The sequence below is a fragment of the Oppia nitens genome, unplaced genomic scaffold (assembly GCF_028296485.1).
Source record: "Oppia nitens isolate AA-2021 unplaced genomic scaffold, nextdenovo-longstitch-racon4-pilon3 scaffold3_pilon_pilon_pilon, whole genome shotgun sequence".
NCBI lineage: Eukaryota > Metazoa > Arthropoda > Arachnida > Sarcoptiformes > Oppiidae > Oppia > Oppia nitens.
The window spans coordinates 2,424,549-2,445,393 of record NW_026533221.1 but is presented as its reverse complement, the minus strand read 5'-3'; the positions used below and the strand labels follow the sequence as shown (position 1 = coordinate 2,445,393).

Genomic DNA, 20,845 nt, shown 5'->3' with positions numbered 1-20,845 from the left:
ATTATTATTATTATTATCAATAGTTAATAGTGTCGGATAAAAGTTTTTATTTTATAATTATTAGGTCACCATAACTGCTGTTGTATTGAGTTATTGTTATTATTTGTTGTGTTTGTGTTTGTGTTGACTGAATGACTGTTTGATTGCAATAAACAATATTTACTTTACATTACAATCACTTCGGGATTTGATCCGTCATTATATTAATTGTTGTCTTAATTATAACAGTTTGGTAGGTATTGTCCGCATCTAATAACCGAAATCTAAAAAATTGCATTCATTTGTCATGTCTTTGTCCAAAAAAAAAAACAGCCGTCAGGTTAGTGATCAACAAACCGCGCGCGCAAACAATGGCCAAACGTAAGAGTAAACGAAAGCCCGTGTCGTCGAAAAAACCGACCCAACCGTTGGACATACAGTTTAACTGTCCGTTTTGTAATCACGAAAAATCGTGCGAAGTAAAAATGGACAGAACCCGCAATTCGGGCCGCATTTGGTGTCGTATTTGTCTCGAAGAGTTTCAGGCGACCATCAACTACCTGTCCGAACCCATCGATGTCTATTCCGAATGGATCGACGCCTGCGAGTCGGCCAACCAGTAAACGGACGGCCAGTGAATGCCGAGATTATAACCGAAGCGAGAGATAGAGTGAGTGAGTGATAGAGAGATCACTAAAAAAAAATTTAATGTTATTTCTGATAATTTTTTTTAAATTATTATTATTATTATTACTTCCATTTCATTCAATTATATAATTCAATTAAATAGTTGGAAAACTTTATTTTCAAAAAAAAATTTGTGTTTTTAAAATAATAATAAAATTGTTTTTTTTCATCACAAAATTGTGTGATTAAAAACATGCGTCCAAAATAATTTTTTTTTTTATAAATTAAGATTAATTATTTAAATGAGTGATTTGATTGATAGATTGAAAAAAATGAAATGTCATTTCGCATCGATATTGAAGGGTATGAGAGAGAGAGAGAGAGAGAGAGAGAGAGAGAGAGGAAAAAATAATCAGTTATTATTAGTGACGTTTAGATTCAATGCGTCCTTAAACATAAAGTTTCTCAGAGCCCACAGCGCATTGACAACATTGCCGTGATTGCCGGCACCGTTGGCCAACCAATGAGTGGGCAATCGGTTGATGTCCTGTTGGGGTATAGTTTCGGGCGATGCATTCAACTGTGTCTCCCAATTGCTTATATGGCGACCCTCTTTGCCTTCAGCACTCAATTTTTCAATATATCTAAATTTTTTAAAACAACAAAAATAATAAAAACAAACATACAATCAATTTAAAGATAGTTTAAATATTATTTAAATAAATTATGATTTAATCTTTTTTTTTTAAAAAATAAATAACACAAACTTCATGTATGTGTGCGTATGTAGTAAACGATTAGCCCGGGGAGGCGTTCCCACAAATACTGGTTCAATAGGTTTCACTTGAACTCCGGTACCTATAATTAATTAAATTAACATAAAATTAGTCGCTAATTATATGATAATTATAGATTTAATTAATTTTTAAAAAAATTATGACAACACAAAGCAAATAGTAAAGAAAAAAAAACACAGAAAGACCGGGAAATTAAAACCCCTAACATTAAAGCCTTTTAGTATTTAAATCGCACGAAGATATGCCACACCAATAGATTGAGATACAACAGTATATGCGCCACACAAATGTGTTGTGGTTAGGTTTAGGTTAATTACCGTACTTACCTCCCGGTACCCAAAATGGGCTTAACAAAGGCATATTTGCTTGTTGTAGGCCACCAATGGCTTGCGATAGTGTCGGGTGCATTGAACTAATTGTTGTTGAATTACTATCAACTATACTAATTGAGGGACAGGGATGTGATTGCGATTGAAGTATGTTATGGTTAACTACAAAAACAAATTGAAAAAACCAAATAAAATAATAAAAAAATATGAAAATCGCATGCAAAACAATAAATGGCTAATAAAGTTAATAGTGTTAATTGAAATTAATTATTTTATAAATTTGATATTACATGAAAATTAATTGATAGTCTTTTTTTACCGGTAATAAATAAATTTCAAAATTATTGTTTAATATAATTCAAAACATACTATTGAGTTGCGGTGCAGTTTGCGGTACTATTGTTATGTTGTTAGTTGCGGACACCTGATTGTTGACCAATTGATTTGCGGCCATAGATTTGCGACTTTGTATGCAATTTCTATCAAACAAATTATTAATATCATAGAGATTATCGGTCTAAAAAAAATTCGGTTAAGTAATGGGATGTCTGTCTCACTTGTTTCGGTTTTCGGGTGCAATCGATTTCGGCGTTTGTTTGGTTACGTGAATCTCTTTACAGTGACGAATGAGTCGCTGAAAATTGGGAAATGGTCTGAAAATATAAGAAATATAGATGAATATGAAATGAGTTTTTTTTAAATATACAATTTGATGCGGTTATTGATAGACAACTTACGGCATGCCTTTCTTCACACGACCGCATCCTTGGAAAAGACATTGAAATTCCATTCCTTCTTTATCTTTGTTGGCACCGAACGATTGCCAGACGTGTCCATTAGGTTCCGATATAAGATGTTCGAGAAGATCGGACGACTCTTCAAACTGAAAGTCGCATTTGCTTTCCCATCGACACTCGTAGACAGCATTCTCGATACCAGACGGTGTCGATGCCGGCGAGTTTGGCATATCATTGGCCAAAGCGGCTGCAGCATTGGCAGCGGCTACCTCTCTGGCCGTTTCCTCATTTTGTCGTTGAGCCTTCTGTTCGTATTCGGCCTTTTGAGGTAACGGCAAATTCTTCCATTCGGTTCCAATGATACGACTAACGTCACCGAACGAACATTCAGGGTTGGCCTGAACCACAGATTTTCTTACTTCGCTGGCAAACACTATATAACCGGTTACAAGACGTTTGGGTAATCGTTTTCTAATGACAGTCGGACCGGGTGTCGGAACTGTTGGCTCGACAATTGTTGTGATAGTCGTGTCGTTAGTCTCTTCGCCTTCGGTATCGGCCGAAACTCGTTCAATAGTAGCCGTCAAGTTGTCAACTGGCAACGACTTTCGCGATACTGCCGGCGACACTGGCGCTCCGTTTTCGGTGGTCTTTTGCAAAACTAACGGCTTTCTAAAGTAATAAATCTCGTCTTCAGCTACACCGGGACGATTGCCAGCAAATGTTGGCAATCCTTTAATCAGTTTCTGAAACTTTTTCTCGTGTTCGAGATATCGCGACTCACAGACATAGATATCTTTTTCCGGTATTTCTGTCGGTCGGCGAGCAATAAAATCTTTGTACTCAACAACAGCGCAACGCTCGCAGATACTCAACAATGGATTCGTGTCCTCAATCGAACTCAGAAAGACTTCTTGTTCGTAAAATGATTTGAATATCAGTGGTGGCAGTTCTGGCTGCTGGACAAACCACGGCCCGTGAAAGTAGGCGTTGCCTTCCTTGTCGACCCATATTCGGTCGATACGACAGATTAGGTTACGCCCGGTATCGGTTCGGACATAACTACAGTCACCTAATTTATAGGTTCCCGACGGTATGGTAAACTGTTCGTAATAAGTATAGCCATCGTCAGCCGAGGCACCTTCCGGTAGATCGCACAAGACATTTGGCCGATCAATGTCCAACACTTTGACAGCACCTACTTCTTCGGGTTCCTCTTCGACTTCGATTTTGATTTTATCGGTCTGATCTTTGAAAACCGACGGCACTCTAATCATTGGCAACGGTGTCTCTCTGGGCGTCATCATTAAGTTCTGCAAGAATGGCCATACCTTGATCTTCTTGAACGTCTTAGTGCGCGTAAAATAACGCGATTCGCAGACATAGATATCTTTATCGTCAAATTCCTGTGGTTTGCATCTGAAGTAATCCTTTACAAACATTACACAACATTTACCCACCACTTGACTCAATGGCGTACTATTAAAACTATCGCTTTTGAAGACCTCTTTTTCGAGAAACTTTTTCGACGCAATATGAAACGTTTCGTACGGCCTGAAGAACCAGCGGCCATAGATCCAGTGCTCGCCGTTTTCGTCTTTATTGAATTTTTCAATATAAATAATATGCGGTTCGAGATTCTTTTCGCGCGGTTCAATGTACACAAAATCACCGACTTTTATGGCCATATCTTTGACAGTCATCTCATTTTCGACACTACTGTCACCATCCGTTGGCAGAACAGAGAGTATACTTTCTTCCAACTCTTTTTCCGACTCTTTCGAATCGTCCAGTGTTTGCTCTGTTCGTATCTTTTCCTGTTTGAGTGCGTCCACATCGGCGAACAATGTCTCGGCCGAGTACTTCAGTGCCAACGATTCCAGTGTCTTGCCGTGTCTGCACAGTTCGTTTCGCAGATAAATGAAATACGTTTGCAATTCCACCGAATCTTCGAATGCCTGCGAATCAGTTCGACTGACACGACGAGCCCTTTCGAACACTTCGAACATGTCTTTCTGGAAGCGATCCAATCGCCGATATTTTCCTTTATCCAGATTTCGTTTAATTGTATCCAAATTAAGCGATGGTAAACTGTGTAATATACCGTAAAAATAATAGCCGATAATTATTATTTCCGATCAAATATTTGATTATTAATAATTTGAACTAACCTTTCAGTAAATGATAAATCAGTAGTTTTCTGATCAGTTTCTGATAATTCAATAATAGAGTCACTATAACAACGTCCCTCTTCGTCCTGATCACAAAAAAAAACAATTATAACATCTTTTATATTATTTTCTAAATAAAAAGTATTTTGTTTCACTTTTCTTTCATTTAAGACAATACCTGATGATTATAGACAGAAATAAACAGATTTGTCAACAACTCTTGGATAATAGCTTTAACATCGGGAATACCGGTACCGTTATCTTCGGTCAAATCAATTTTAGTCTGAAGAGCCACTTGTTGTAGTGTTAGGGCGTCTTTGTATATCTGAGAGTCGGGTTCATTATATTTACAGGCATTGTCTAACATCAATATAATATCCGATAGCAGATCTTCAAGTGTTTCGTAGATATTATTTTTCAATCGGACACCAATTTTCTCTAAACCGACTGGTTTTTTGATTATTTCATAATACTCTGGCATTTCTGTCTTTAACGGAAGTTTCATAAATAGTGTCGACAATTGACGTCCTTTTGCATCGTTATAATCTTTGACAGTATTGTATAGAGTTATCAGCTTTTGTTTGATAAGATTGATCGATGCCTTATCTTTAGTCCTAATTAATAATTTGAATTCAATTAGTGATTCAATAATTTAAATAATAATCTTAAGAAAACAAATATAAACTATATTAACAAACTTTTTAGATTTCGGCTCAAATGGTCCCAATTCTCTGAGCTTATCCATCAATAGGCTCTCGAGTGTTACACTATCCTTATATATCTGTGAATTGTCTTCATTATATTGTTTACAATTACTAAACATTAACTTAAAGTCGTTTATCAACACTTCTTCATTGGGATACTAATAAAAAATTATCATTTTATATATAATATTATATTAAAAATCAATTTTAATAAAATAACAATAATTCCTTCACTAAACAAAAACTACTCACTCTTTCCCATTTGATATTTGATTCAATAGTTTTCATATCAATCGGATTAGTAATCACTTCATAATAGTCGGGATAAATCTTTTTCGACGGCTTTTCCATAAACATCTGGATTAGTGAACGTCCGCTATCGTCGTTATAATCGCAAAGTGCTTTATAGAGTGCTTTCATACGCTTCTTGAGCTGAGCATCGATATCCATCTGCGAACGCCTGGCTTTCTTCAGTTCGTGTGTCAACGGATTCGACGACTGTTTCTTCAGCCGTTTGACACCGAAACCGCTTTTACTATTGTCGTCGTCGCTGTCACTGTCATCGGATAGCGTGTCCTTAATAGTGATGTTCAGTATCTCTTGTGCTTTCACTTGAAGTACTTTCTTCAACTTCATGGCGTCCTATCGTTTCAATGGATATATTTTAAAAACAAAAGAAATTAGTAACAAAAACAATGTCAATGACATCGCCTCTCTCTCTCTCTCCCTGTTCACGGATTCAAACCTTGAATATCTTGCTGTCGGGTCTGTTGTATTTCATGGCATTTTCAAACGTCAAACTCAAGTCCTCTACCAAATTGGTCACATTGTTGTAGGCACCGGTCTGTCAATCACAGGTCACATATGATTTTCGGGAAAATAAAATTAAATCCAGACAAACAAACCTTAATTTTGGCTCTGATTTTGGCCAAAGACATGGGACGTTTGATCTCCTGATAGTAGTCCGGATAGAACCGTCGCGACGGTAACCTCATGAACGGATCCGATAGTGCGGTTCCCGCTGGCGTCGAGTGATTACAAATGGCTTCAAACAGCTGCCACTGCGGATTGTTTTCGGCGTCTTCCGGATCGGAAAAAGTGGTCACATCGTCGTTGGTAGTTTCATCGCCGTAATTGCTGGTATTGGTACTCTGGACGCTGGCGTCCATATCCGAGTCGGTTTCGTACTTGAGTGCCGCTACCGCTGCCGACATTAGTCCACCCGAGAGCATACGTTTGGCCCGAATTCGTTCGCTACGGACATCACCGCTGCGACCGTTTCCGTCGCCGGCGGCTAACTCATCGATCGAAGATTTCTTACGCTTTGACATCAATCGTAAGAAACCGGACTAAACTGTGGCCACAATTGTTTGTTTGTTTGTTTTAGTGACCAACTAATCAATTGATTTTACTGTTAATATTTGATTTAATTAACCGCTAAATACTAAACACAATAATAACAGTAATAATAATAATAATGCAAACAATAATACAGTACTGTATTGTTATTAATACATAATATGACAATACATACGAGTCGTTCACATATGACGTTACAAAGTAGTTGGGGAGTGACTACACAAATGAGTTGACTATAAGTTTTTTGCCAATAGTTTTATATTATAAAAAAAATAATAAAATAATTTAAATTGTGATAATTAACATTAATTTCATATTAAATATTATAGTTATTTAATTTAATAAATAAAATGTTAATAAAAATACTTTTATTATTAAACTTTTAAATATAATTTATTTTTTATTTATGTAACAGATATTATTGTACAATTGATCATGATAATTTTTTAAAAGTAAATATATATCTAATTAATCTAATGTATCTAATTGTATGCGAATTATTTAAAGTTATTATTAATTTGAATTATTTAAATTAAAAATTATTTTCTATTATTATAATTAACTATTTTTTATCTATTGGTCCTAAAAGTATATAATTATTTATTAAGTCATCAATTAGTTGTGAGACATATACCCTAAACGATACTTACAAATACAAATTGGTTTTACCGCTAGATATCAGGCAAACAACAAATTTATTGTTTAAAAAAAATATTTATAGCCATACAGTAGGTGTCGGTACTATTATCCAGACCTCCCAAACCTCCCTGTTCAAATAAATAACAATAATCAAAACACACACCCACGCAATATATAATTTTTTAATATAAAAAATCTTTATTTAATTTTATAAAAACAATGATAAATAAATTAAACGATTCATTTTGAGAAATGATGTGAATAAATATGATAAAAATTTATACAATTATTGTTTTTCTTTAATTAATATTAAATTACAATATTAATGGTTTGATTAGATCACAGATAAAAATAATTCTCTCTTCATTTTTAATGTTAATTTACTTATTTTTTTATCGTTTTTGTTTTATTATTTGCAAATATATATATATACAAAATGGCAATAATATAACTAACAGATAAATATATATATATATATCATATAATAATAATATTATTATACATTCATTTGTAAAGTCAATTTGTTCCCCGAAAAAAATCAAATTCACAGTTTTTTTTGTTGAATAATTAAAAACCTATAAAATTAGTTATCAAATAATTAGAGTCTCATTATTATTACTATTATTAAAATAATTATTATTATTCATTATTGAGAGTTGTTTTCTAGTCATCGATTCAATGATGTCTTTCCGTCGCTATTGTGACCAAAACTTCTGCGGCTATTATTATTAGTATTATTATTATTATTATTATGGCTATCGTTAATCTGATTTCGTTGATAACCGGATGGCTGACTATCTCGAGGACTGTTAGAATATGATCCCAAATAGTTGGATGAGTTGTTTGATGAAGACGACAATGACGATGACTGATATTGACTGTTAGGTTGATTGATGGGAACAATTACTTTACTGTGAGAGTAGTTGTGATGTTCGTACTGTTGTTCATATGGTTGTTGTTGTTGATGACTACGACTGGCGCCCATAACCGGCGGAAGTGTATGCGAATGACTACTACTGCTACCACCGTATGAACTCGAATGCTGGAGACCTTGCGATGAATTTTGTTGTGTTGAATACCAGCGATCGTTAGAGTAATTATTATTATATGGTTTACGGTCAGTCTGGTCACTATATTTCGGCTTCGAGTAGTGATCGGGCGGTGGTCTTCGATCATAAGGCATCGGACGTGACGTATTCGTGTCGTGTTTATTATTCCACGAATGGTTCCGATAGTTTTGAGTGTTTGCGCCGCCGCCGCCACCGCTACCACTACTTCCATACATATTGTTGGAAGCTTTCAAATCGTATGACGCATAGTCTTCACGTTTTATCATCTTATTGGACATCATATAATCAGCAGAAGATTCTCGTTTTATAGGCGGATAACCACCACTACTAGTCGTGTTGTGTGGACTACTATTCAGCGATGATTTACTATTGAAATGTTTGTCGTGTCTGTCACGTCGTGAACTGTGTCCGCCACCGGCAGTACCGCCGCCGTCCGAATCCTTTTGTTTGTCTTTATTTAATCGTTTGTAAAGTTTATACAATTTCTTTGGCGGATATTCAGTAAATTTCGACACAAAAGTCCACAAATAGTTACGCCATTCGCGAGCTTTGGTTGAATCGGACGCTAACTCACGCAAACACTCATCAATTCGGGCGCCAATTGCTGACAACAATTGACTTTCATTTGTCTTCTGTTGGGATTTCGTTAGACTAAGATCTGGTTTATCTAATGCTTTCAGCGATTTCTTTACGGGTCTCATCTTTTCCTTGCATTCTTCGAATATCTTCGGTTCTAAATCGTCGGTAATTTCGCTCAACACCGACGACAGACCTCCTCCGCCGCTTCCTTTGCCATCTGAATCGCGTTTTTTCTTTTTCTTTTCTTTCTTATCTTTTTTATGTTCTTTATTACTCTTTTTATCCGATTTTGTCTTTTTATCGGATTTGTTGTGTTTCTTACTACTCTTGGAATCGTTACCTCCTTTGGAATCAATCGAACCTTTAGTTTTGCCATCGATTTTGGCTTTTGTTTGCTTCTTCAGTCGTGGTTTCTGTGCCTCGTCTTGCAGTCGCTGAGCTATTAACAGCTTTTGCATAAACTTCAGTAAATACTCGACTCTTGTCTGCAATTGTTTTGATTGCGGCGTTTGGTTACCGTCGGACAAAATCTGAAGACAGATATATATATATACATATGATTTGCGTTAATATAATAATTAAAATTATTATTAATAGTATTCATAGAAACTAATATCAAATTATAAAAACAATATTTAAGTGCAAAATATTTTTATAAAAAATAAGTGTTTGTAATATTTACTAATAAATCAAATTATATATTATATATATATATATCGTGCATATTATATATACAATAAGCGTAAAAACTAAGTAACCATTATATTAGAATGCATTTTCAATAACATAAAAAACGTTTACTATATTTTTGCAATTATCAAGATATTGCAATCAATAACGATAGAATTATTAAATTCAAAAATTGTAAATTGTTTAAATTTTAGGTAATTTTAAATAAAATTTATTAATTAAATGTAATTAAATAATTATAAAAATATAAGTATTAATATTAATTTAGTTTAATTGATTATTCTGTAAAATATATTAATTCCAATTAATAAATTACGTTGATTTTTACAAATAAGTTATTTAAAAACGCTTGTATTACGTGTAATATCATTCACACTAATAAAACGTTATTGGATTGTCGTATTCTATGCTCTAATATGTAAATTTAGATACTTATAATTTTTCAACAAACCATTTCGTAATAAATTGTTATAAAAATTAAATTATTACAATTGATTTACTTGATTAATATAATATATACAATCTATAAAATATAATTATCCAATTCTATGCGTAATTTTAATAAATAAACAGTAAATACTCATTAATTTATTATAGTTTATAACTATATTAATCATTAACTAAAACTTAAAATACGTTATTTAATAACACTTTAATTATCGCGTAATACGCATAAATAGTAGGCATTAACCAGCGGTAGAAAAATTATGTATAAAATATGATAATTAATGTGATCTTTGAATGATTGTAACAACTATTTAGACGTTTATTAATTCTTTCAACTAATTTAGGGAAAGTAATGCATTTTCACAGATAAAATTTATTTATTAAGTATCTGATGGAATCGATTAAGTAGTTTACAACCAATTATGGATCGATTACTGACACAATTTGTAGTTGTTTTTAAAAGCATTCACTTAACTACAGAATATGATCGTATGACTCAATTGCTGACTTTCAAATATTATTAGATAATTGAATGATATAACATTTTATTTGTTGTCTAATGTTAACTCTGAAAGTCAGCAAATGAGTGATTTAATCCATAGAAATACGTATTTATTGAGAACTATAAACGCATTTAGTCTATTGATAGTAAGTCTGTTATAACAGTTAGGAGAGAATGTTAATATAATTCCTTTATAAAAACTATATTATTAGCCCGTCGTGTAATTGGCCAACAATTAACGACAATTACGACAATGTACGTTAATAACATTAATAAACATTTATTGAAATTTACTAAATGTTTAACGTACAGAATGTCGTATAATATTGAATAACTGATTGTTACTGATTATTATAATACAAAAACATAAGTATATATACATATAAAAAGCGGTCAAATATGTTATTTATGAGTAGCCATCTGTTATCATATTAATGGATAATATAGTAATACGTTAACTTAGCTATCAATATAATTTTGTTTACATTTAAGTTAACGTATTACTATATTATCCATTAATAGGATTTAAGTTTGCTCTAAAAGGTATGCAAAATATTTATTGCAAGTATTCTGTTTAATTTAATTTTATTTGCATAAAAATAAACGTTTTATTGATAATTTTAAATTACTTATAATATAATTTTTAAAAATTCCAATTTACATTTATGTTAAACAATAAAATTAAGTTTAGGTATTTAAATAAATTAAATTTAATGTTAAAATAAAATTCTAAAATTTTATTTTAATATATTTATATTTACTTAAGTAAATATATATATATATATAGACAATTAAGTAAGCTTATGCACTTAAATATTGAAAAAATATATAATTTGATTTTAAATAATTAAAATTTATTTAAATATATATTTAAAAAATAAATAATTAAAAAATAATTACAATTAAATGAATTGGATTCAAATATTGAAAATAAATAACGTTACAATAGATGCCTTACACATATGTACCCATAGTTATTAACACGACTGTATTAAACCAGTTCTGGCGCCTCAATCAACACAACAACCGATACTTTTTAAAGTCAATTATTACTTTCTATAAGAGAAAAGAAAGCAATTGTTTTGTTATATAATTGACATCAATATCACAATTAGGATGTCATGTCATTCACGGCTATTATTACAATATTGTTATTTTTTTGGCAATAATAATAATAATTAACATTTAGATTATATATAGCATTAACTATACATTATATAATATAATATACTTTATATGTAAATAATTTGTTAATTAATATTTTGATAATAATAATAATAATAATTAGATGAATAAATAATAATTATTTATTTAATAATTGCTTTAATACTATATAAATTTATTATTAATTTAATTATATATAACTTATTGAATCGTTATTGAAGGCAACACTTGAAATGCAATATAAAAAGTTAATAATAAAAAATAAATAAAAGTTTTTTAAAAAAAATATTCCAATAGTTTTGTATATCAAAATAAAATTTGAAAAATAAATAAATAAATTTCTATTTAAAAACATAACATTAGCACAGAATTAACAACAAATATATTTTATAACAAACAAACAAAAACAATAATAGATTCAATTGACTCACTTTATCTGCTAAACCATAGGACGGATCCATTTTGATGGCTTCCCAACTGCCGAACCCATACTCATGAACGCCGGCTAACAGTCGCGAGTCGTCTTCAATATCCCATAAGACATCCCAGTGCGCAGCCTTCACTTTTCCTTGTAATAGCCATCTAATTATATACAGTATATAATTGACAACAATTTAATATATGTATCACAGTTTTCTGTGTATTAAATTTGTTAAAAAAAACAATTATATAAACAAACCTTTTCTTCTCCTCGAGAGTCGGCGGCAACAGTATGTCCAACGGTTCCAACTCCTTCTGACACGAAAGGATATTCTTCGGAAATACAGTCACAGCTCCTAACCTAAAGTTAGGTCCTCTGTTGTTCTTCTTGCTGACGATCACTACAGCCTCTGATATATAAATAAATAAATATTATTGAAAACAATTCAAAAATACAAATCTATTGATTAAAAAAAACAATTTATATAAACATACGATTCTCTTCGTTGTCCTTCTCATTGATCAGCTTTTCGTTGTGCTCTTTGACTGCATTCTCACAACCCGTTTGTAATATCTCTGCAATTCGCTTGAGATCAGCCATTGGCTTCTCTTGGAGTTCGGCGTCGATGGCTATCGATTCCAATCTCAACATAGGTTTTGAAAATTTCTTGAAACTCTTAATAAACTTCCGAAGCTCTACTTCGGTAAAACCTTGCATCGAATCCTTAGATCCAGCCTTTGGTCGGCCGCGTCTGCTTTTAGGTTTACCGTCGTTATCCGAGTCATCACTTCCATCATCTTTATCTTTCAATCTGTTGGGATCGTACTCTTCACCGCTATCCGAATGTTGTCCGGGTTGTTGAGCTTTGTTACGATTTCTTGGCGGTAAAAACATTTCAAGATTTTCCTTTTGTCGCTCCTCTTCTTCGATTTTCAGGCGATCGGCTTCAGGTATAATATCATCCCAATCCTTATCCCTGTTAGTCGTATCGTTGTTTGCGTCGACACGAGGAGAGTGCGAACTCAATGCACTGACGTCGTCGTCTTCGTTGAAGTTAAAACTGGCCATTTTGAAGGCCGACAACAGTTCGTTGCCCACCGTATGCGGGCCTTCATCAGTCTCTTCGCGAGTCTCGGCTCTGCGCAAAATCTCGTCGATATCACATTGAAGATCATCGCCATCTTCTTCATTATCTTTGAAAAGATCTTCGGCACCGAATTTAATAATAGCTGTCAACTCTTCCTTATTAAACGGCGTTGAATTAGATCGCGAATCTGCTCCCTTCGACAATACTGTTCTACCCGTAGTGTCCATTCTCTGTATGACCAGATGGTCTAAAACCATTTTTCTCTTCGCCCGCTCAATAATATCTTCTTCGACACTGCCTTTTGTCACTAACCTATAGATATTCACCTGATTTTTTTGGCCAATTCGGTGAGCCCTGGCCTGGGCTTGAAGATCATTTTGCGGATTCCAATCGGAATCAAATATAATCACAGTATCGGCAGTGGCCAAATTAATGCCGAGGCCTCCGGCACGAGTGGACAGTAAAAAACAAAAATCAGGAGATCCGTCGGCATTGAAGTGATCCAATGCTTGTTTACGAATCTCTCCTCTAATGGATCCATCGAGTCGTTGATATGGAAACCTTCTGTATGATAGATATTCACCTAAAATGTCTAACATTCGGACCATTTGTGAAAATATTAACACTCGATGACCAGTTTCACGAAGTCTGCACAACAGTTTGTCGAGTAGTAAGAGTTTACCGGAACCGCGAATTAATCGCTGCAATGGTTCCAAATGAGTCAAATCATCGACTGGTCGGACAAGACTTGCGTGATTGCAACACTTCTTCAATTCCATCATAATATTGGCAAAACCGCTAAGACTGCCTTTGAGGCCTTTGGTCAACGCTCTGTAGTTTTTCGTTAAAATCCATTTATAGTATTGTTTTTGAATGGATGTCATCTCGACTCGAAGTATTTGCTCGACTTTGGCCGGCAATGACTTTTCGACATCTTTTTTAACACGTCTTAGTAGAAACAGTTCTAATTGTTTATGTAATTTTGAATAGCCTTTGTTATCGCTGTCTTTGTGTTCGGCTTCGAAGTTGGCCCACGAATCAAATTTTTCGTGATTAATAAAATGAAGTAATGCCCACAATTCGCGCAAAGAGTTTTGTAATGGTGTACCAGTTATAAGTAACCGATGATTTGTGTCAAATTCAAACAATGTTTTATATAAAAGTGAGTCATCATTCTTGAGCCGATGAGCTTCATCTACGCCGAGAACAGCCCAACTGACTGCTCCCAGAAAGCTCTTGTCTTTTAATAGAATCTCATATGTGGTCAATAGTACATTGAATTTGAGTCGTTTGTTTCCCGGATGACACCATTCGTACGAACGGATCATATTACGGCTGCCAACGTCACCCAAATAAACAACAACATTGAGTTCGGGTGCCCACTGTTCAAACTCTTTCTGCCACGAAGCCATTGTCGACAATGGTATTACTAATAGAAATGGTCCGTACAGACTGTGCTGATTGAACAGATAGGTCAGGAAACTGATAGTTTGGATTGTCTTTCCCAAACCCATTTCGTCGGCTAATATCACACCGTTTTGTTTCGACCAGGAATGGGCCAACCAATTCAATCCATCCAATTGATAGTCCCGAAGCTCGAGCTGATTAGGGCCACCAATATAGTCGGGTTGGGCTTTTAGGCTGACAAACTTTGGCCGCTGTTTGAGTACACGACACGTTTTGGTCGGTATTCGTTGAGACTTTTGCCGCCGATTGAATTCGTCGATATGATGGGAAAACTTCTTGTCGATTAGGGAACCGTCTTCCCACGTACACTCAATATAGGGCAGACCTTCCCATTTACACAGATACTCGGGCTGTTCGGAACCGCTATTCTTCTGCTGTTGACTGGCAATAATTCGTTCGATATTCAGATGAAGATGTCGTAATTGTGTGGCCATCTCCTCTTGACAGTCGAAATAGTCGATGTCTTCGGGATTGGCAGTGGTTTCACGCCTTTAATAATAATAATGGTAACCATTTTTTTTTTAATTATTATCATTAATTGTCATTACAATTATCATTTAATTCATGTCTTAATATACGCAATCACTTTGCCTACAATTACCACTAAACACCTAATCCTATAAAACAATCCGCCATTTTGTGACATATGGTAAGCCATCTTGAATTTGGGGTTAATTGCGTATTAATTATATATCCAAGAAGTAACCATTGATTGATCAAATCAGATGATTATCATAGTCTAGAAGTTAACTATCTGTTGTTATTTTTGTTATATATCAACAATTTTGGTCATTGTTTTCAATTTTAGCTACATATTAGAGGACACGCATTCAGTTAATTCAATTGATGGTTAAATTGGCGGTTAATATCCGCGGCCATTGCAGAGATGGCTAATCAACTGTCACAGACAGATATTGTCATAGGATATACCGGGGATTTGTTTACTATAGTTATACACTTTTCAATTGAATCTCTTATATTTTTGATGCCATTTAAGGTCACCATATTTTACACTAATTAAGACCAATTGATTTAAATCAAAGACATGATTAACAGTAGAATTGGCGGCAAATATGAATGCAATGACATATAAACATTCAACACGTGGTTCAACAATAACAACAACAACTGAAAAGACTTACCATATTTTCAGTTCGTCTTCTCGTTTCAGATAATTCTCTACTTTTTTAATGCCTTTGGCTTTAACCTCCTTAAGAGATTCTTCTGATTCCCAGGTATTGTGCAAATGTGACCATCCTTTCCATTTAATCAGAAACTGTGGTTCCTTTTCGACAGCATCCGGATCATTGGGATCGCCATCGATTTCGATCTGATAGGGTGTGGTCGCAGCGCCTGAGGCACCCTTTTTGCCCATACGGTGATCGAGTATACGTTCAATGGTCTCACCGGTATCTTCTTCCACCTCTAAGTTGGTATTATCGACTTCGATGAGATCATCAGAGTCTGTGTGATCGCTGTGTTCCTTATATGAAACCTTTTGCTGTTGTCGTCCTCTTGTCTTTCCTTTTGACTTACTTTGTTTGCTATTGTTTTCCCAATCACTTTCGCTATCTGATGAAGAACTGGCCACCACTTTCTTATTCTTTCCATTATTGCATTGTCGGCCACCAGTTCTTGATCTGGTTTGCCTCTGTTGAGGTGCTCTGCGTTTGTTTGATGCCTTATCGTCATCACTGCTCTGTTCCTCTTCTTCTTCTTGTTCAGTAGAAGAAGAAGACGAGGACGAAGAGTCAGATGAAGACTTATTGTCATCCGGTTTACTATTATTATCGGAACTGCTTTTATCATCGCTGGTTCCTTCTTCAGTGTCTTCCGATTCACCGGAACTGTCGAGATTGAAATGACTCTTATATTAGACTATATTTTGTTTAGCATAGGTTATGGCATACGCATAGGTATGTCCACTGACTAACTGTACGCCAACTAAACTAAAACATAACTAACCTTTCGTTCAACTCATTTGATGACTTCATTGCCCTAAAACAGCATTCATTTAAAAGGCTTTTTAATAATAATTATTATTATTTAGTGTTTTAGTTGAGACCTAAAAATGTCAGTCAAATGGGAAACACGATTACATTTAATGCACACAAAAGACTGTTTCACTATTTGTCGACTTTTTTTTCAGTAACTATGAGAAGCCCTATACATACATACAGTATAACTTAGATATAGTAACATCAAGTTATATAAGCTAAATGTTTTGTAACTTGTTTTAAATTAATTTTAAATCACTTAATCGGATGATAATTATAATTATATATATCAATAAAAATATATATAAATTTTTAATTAAATTAAATTTGAAAATTTGTTAATCACTTATCGTATATTAATTTTTTTATAAAAATTATGATTTGCTATATTAACGGGAATATAGTGTATAATGTGACGGTGCGTGTGTGAGTCGCACTGGTATTACTGCCATTACTGACTATATAAGCATAGTGTGTATGAGTGTGATGTAGAGGTATTACCCCCACTGTTCAATAGCATACATAACTGCACACAAAATACGCTAAAACTTTAAGCACAAGTATGGTGTGTGACATAGGCTTATATAATACAGTGTGTGAAACTGTGAGATACGCGCACAGGGATGTGAGGTTATGGGGGGGTTAAGGGTATGTAAAAATTATGGCGTTTTTGTTTTAAAGAGAGAGAGAGAGACTGAGAGCATTTAAATGCCATACCATATGTATCAATGATTTTTACTTTTAGACACAAATGGACGGCTTTTTTATAATAATTAATACTGTATTACATTTACATTAAAAACTTTTTGATTTTTTTTTGATAACAGATACAGTATTATAATAAAAATGATTATTATTGAGAGAAAAATAGAAATATTATCACATTTTTGTGTTAGATTTGATAATAATAATAATGAAAATATAATTTCTATCAGAGTTGTATTGTTTAGTTAATAAGTTTTTATTTAAATAATAAAACTAAAATTTTTTTAATAAAATACACAATTTTTATAATTTATGTATTAAATGATCAAAAATATCAAAACTAATATTTTTAATGACAAAACTGTAACTTTTTATTTATGCAAACATTTACTGACAGTATATAAAATAGCAATAGTTTTATGGATGGGATAAAGTATAGAGTTGTTATAAAAATTTGAAAAATAGTCAAATATATTACAATAGATTTATCTAGGATAAAATATAATTTAATCATAATTATAGATAAACTAGGTAATAAATAGTAATCGTATATATCATATGTGATAATTGTTTTTAAAAACCCAGATTATAATCTTATAAGCTAGCTAAAAAATAAATGCTAAATTGTGGTAGGTCTATTTTCATGATTTTAATTAACAGTTTATATATCTTATATATATATATATATATATATCAATTTTAAATGTGTTGTAACAAAAATTTTCAAAAATAATTTCATTATAATTGTTGCGACAAATAATAAAATCTAAATATTATATTAGTATTCAATTAATACAACAAATACCTGTCAAATACAAGTAAATGGTAATAGACTTCATGTATCATAAATACGGACAACACTTGTTGTTGTTGTTGTTGTTGTTGTTGTATGATATCTATGCTGACATTGTTGCGGACAATGGCATAACACAAACATGTCTTTTATTTCTTCTTTTTTTGGGATCAATTTCAGTGACAGATGAGTCCCATTACTCGCGAGTGTTACGCCATTGGGCTCTAAACAGTCCTTGACTTTAATCATAACTTTTAAAACATTTGATAATAGATGTCATTATTAATAGTGCGATATTTGTTTTTAAAAAAATGTTTTATTAATACAATTAATTTGTTTCTTTTAAATAAAATATTTATAATCTTATAATATTGGATTGAATTTTAATTGTAAAACACAATTAATTAATTAATTGTAATAAAACTTATTATTAATTACTAATTATTAACTAATTATAATTATGACATTTTAATGGCCAGTAGTCGCCAGAAATCACTGGACTATACGTTGTTATTGATGAACGACCCGATCGTATAGAAAGTCAATTATTTCATAGGATTTCATACAGCGATTGGATTTTTTCCACAGAAAGAGAGAGAGAGAGTTGTCCGCGAAATCAGTGGTCAAATCACCGCAAAAATCTAGTCTTTTACTATCACATACACACACTGTCGACAATCACTATTACTTAAGACCTACTTAAGAGGGAAACAATGCATCGACAACTGGTTTGTCATTTAATTGATTATTATTTTATTATTTAAATACAGAATTTATATCAAAAATTCTTATCTAATTTTATGATTCTTCATCTGAAGAGACCATTGCTATCAAACATATTTCGTTGCAATACAAACAACTCTGTCCGCTATGAATCCACTGAACGAGTGGTCACATTAATACCGGGCGATGGTATCGGACCGGAAATATCGGTAGCCGTTCAGCAGATATTCTCGGCGGCAAAGGTTTGGGACACAAGAACTTATTGATTCAATTTTTTCTCAAATGAAAATAGTTATCAATTAATTAATTTGCTGTAATTAGGTACCGATTATCTGGGAAAAAGTAGATGTATCGCCAGTCAAGTATCCCGACGGCAAGTTTGGTATACCTCAAAAGGCCATCGACTCGTTTCTCAAGAATCGTATCGGTCTTAAGGGACCATTGGCTACACCGATAGGCAAAGGTCATCGATCGTTGAATCTTGAGATCAGAAAGTATGCAATTAATTGAATTGAATTTTAAAAATGTGATTATTGTTATTCAATAATAATAATAATTTTTCGTTTATTAAGAGTTTTCTCGCTGTACGCCAATGTTCGGCCATGTCGTTCAATTGAAGGACACGAAACACTCTATGATAACGTCGATGTGGTCACCATTCGGGAGAATACCGAAGGAGAGTACAGCGGTATTGAACACGAGGTAAAACTTTATTTATAATTATTAATAATTATTATTTTGTCGATATTACCGGTAATAATGAGACAAAATTCTTTTTGTGTATCTATAGATAACTCCCGGTGTTGTCCAGAGTATCAAATTGATTACCGAAAAAGCCAGTCGAAGAGTGGCTGAATATGCATTTGAATACGCGAAGTCAAACGGCCGCAAAACTGTCACTTCCGTACATAAAGCAAACATCATGTAAGAGACAGTAGTAGTAGACAATGATTTAGTTAAATATATTTACGGTACCCCAAAAAATACTATATTTATTACCGATATTTAGGCGTATGTCCGACGGATTGTTTCTCAGCTGTTGCCGACAAGTAGCCGAACAACATCCAGATATTAAGTACAAAGAGATGTATTTGGACACAGTTTGTCTTAATGTATGTCTTTTTTTTGACAATTTATTTAATTGATTGGTTAAAACAATTTTTGTTTATGTAATGATGATAACCAGATGGTCCAGGATCCATCCAGATTTGATGTACTAGTAATGCCCAACCTTTACGGCGATATCTTAAGTGACTTATGCGCCGGACTTATCGGCGGCTTAGGTGTGACGCCCAGCGGTAACATTGGAAAAGAGGGCGCCGTCTTTGAATCGGTAAGCTATTCAATAGCTGATCTAATTAAAAAAAAAAATATGTGATCCAATTATTGTTGATCCCGATTAGGTACACGGAACAGCACCCGATATTGCCGGCCAAGACAAGGCCAATCCGACTGCATTGCTATTATCAGCGATAATGATGTTAAGGTATTTGAATCTCAATCCATACGCCGACAGCATTGAAAATGCCTGCTATAGTGTCATCAAAGCGAAGAAAGTATTAACCGGTGATTTGGGCGGAACAGCCACTTGTAGTCAATTTACTCAAGAAATTATCTCAAAACTTGCATAAAAATTACAATTTTTAATGTTTTAGAATTATTTATTCAAATGTGAAATTCAATAATAATAATAATTAGGACATATTATGACATCAAATTAAGTGCACAATTAAAATTGCAAATTAATCATAAATAAATATATATATACTAGAAAATCTACCGGGAATTTCAGCTAAATTATACATAAAATAAAAACTTAGTCTTATTTGTTTTTCTTTGTTTGAATTGGATTTTAAAT

The 20,845-nt window shown here is 33.2% G+C and overlaps 4 protein-coding genes across 6 annotated transcripts; 2 read left to right on the top strand and 2 right to left on the bottom strand.

Moving 5' to 3' along the window:
- Positions 1-82: 82 nt before the first annotated feature.
- Positions 83-757, top strand: LOC128957639 (transcription elongation factor 1 homolog). The gene is made up of 2 exons (XM_054303439.1): positions 83-232; positions 313-757. The coding sequence occupies exon 2, from the start codon at positions 351-353 to the stop codon at positions 600-602; it is 252 nt and encodes an 83-aa protein (XP_054159414.1). The 5' UTR covers positions 83-232; positions 313-350; the 3' UTR covers positions 603-757.
- A 109-nt stretch (positions 758-866) lies between these two features.
- On the bottom strand, positions 867-6,887 carry LOC128957609 (protein polybromo-1-like). 2 transcript variants are annotated; one of them, XM_054303406.1, is made up of 12 exons: positions 6,250-6,887; positions 6,090-6,188; positions 5,597-5,986; positions 5,339-5,502; positions 4,819-5,254; positions 4,641-4,726; positions 2,470-4,560; positions 2,290-2,385; positions 2,102-2,211; positions 1,730-1,894; positions 1,374-1,464; positions 867-1,250 (listed from the first exon to the last, which is right to left on the bottom strand). In XM_054303406.1, exons 1-12 carry the CDS (start codon positions 6,673-6,675, stop codon positions 1,019-1,021), a joined length of 4,386 nt encoding a protein of 1,461 aa, XP_054159381.1. In that variant the 5' UTR covers positions 6,676-6,887; the 3' UTR covers positions 867-1,018. The 2 variants fall into 2 exon arrangements, with proteins under 2 accessions (XP_054159381.1, XP_054159382.1); XM_054303407.1 differs by lacking the exon at positions 1,730-1,894.
- Positions 6,888-7,928: 1,041 nt separating this feature from the next.
- Positions 7,929-18,501, bottom strand: LOC128957606 (chromodomain-helicase-DNA-binding protein 1-like). 2 transcript variants are annotated; one of them, XM_054303402.1, is made up of 7 exons: positions 18,277-18,501; positions 16,735-16,767; positions 15,912-16,616; positions 12,710-15,258; positions 12,474-12,624; positions 12,226-12,376; positions 7,929-9,521 (listed from the first exon to the last, which is right to left on the bottom strand). In XM_054303402.1, exons 1-7 carry the CDS (start codon positions 18,315-18,317, stop codon positions 8,010-8,012), a joined length of 5,142 nt encoding a protein of 1,713 aa, XP_054159377.1. In that variant the 5' UTR covers positions 18,318-18,501; the 3' UTR covers positions 7,929-8,009. The 2 variants fall into 2 exon arrangements, with proteins under 2 accessions (XP_054159377.1, XP_054159378.1); XM_054303403.1 differs by having other exon boundaries at positions 16,735-16,834; positions 18,277-18,333.
- Positions 18,502-18,776: 275 nt separating this feature from the next.
- Positions 18,777-20,844, top strand: LOC128957624 (probable isocitrate dehydrogenase [NAD] subunit alpha, mitochondrial). Its single transcript, XM_054303424.1, has 8 exons — positions 18,777-18,992; positions 19,083-19,229; positions 19,309-19,481; positions 19,560-19,689; positions 19,778-19,911; positions 19,997-20,099; positions 20,174-20,320; positions 20,391-20,844. Exons 1-8 carry the CDS (start codon positions 18,978-18,980, stop codon positions 20,616-20,618), a joined length of 1,077 nt encoding a protein of 358 aa, XP_054159399.1. The 5' UTR covers positions 18,777-18,977; the 3' UTR covers positions 20,619-20,844.
- Position 20,845: the final 1 nt, after the last annotated feature.

Excerpts from the sequence above, each read along its gene's own strand:
- LOC128957606 (XM_054303402.1), bottom strand. The coding sequence starts at position 18,317 with ATGATACATGAAGTCTATTACCATTTACTTGTATTTGACAG. Across the intron at positions 15,259-15,911 it reads GAAGACGAACTGAAAATATG|GCGTGAAACCACTGCCAATC; the intron begins GTAAGTCTTTTC and ends TTATTATTAAAG. Across the intron at positions 12,625-12,709 it reads GAAGGACAACGAAGAGAATC|AGGCTGTAGTGATCGTCAGC; the intron begins GTATGTTTATAT and ends TTTATATATCAG.
- LOC128957639 (XM_054303439.1), top strand. The coding sequence starts at position 351 with ATGGCCAAACGTAAGAGTAAACGAAAGCCCGTGTCGTCGAAAAAACCG.
- LOC128957624 (XM_054303424.1), top strand. Across the intron at positions 19,482-19,559 it reads TTGAATCTTGAGATCAGAAA|AGTTTTCTCGCTGTACGCCA; the intron begins GTATGCAATTAA and ends TCGTTTATTAAG. Across the intron at positions 19,690-19,777 it reads ACAGCGGTATTGAACACGAG|ATAACTCCCGGTGTTGTCCA; the intron begins GTAAAACTTTAT and ends GTGTATCTATAG.
- LOC128957609 (XM_054303406.1), bottom strand. The coding sequence starts at position 6,675 with ATGTCAAAGCGTAAGAAATCTTCGATCGATGAGTTAGCCGCCGGCGAC. Across the intron at positions 5,503-5,596 it reads CAAATATCAAATGGGAAAGA|TATCCCAATGAAGAAGTGTT; the intron begins GTGAGTAGTTTT and ends ATTTTTTATTAG. Across the intron at positions 4,561-4,640 it reads GATTTATCATTTACTGAAAG|TTTACCATCGCTTAATTTGG; the intron begins GTTAGTTCAAAT and ends TATATTACACAG.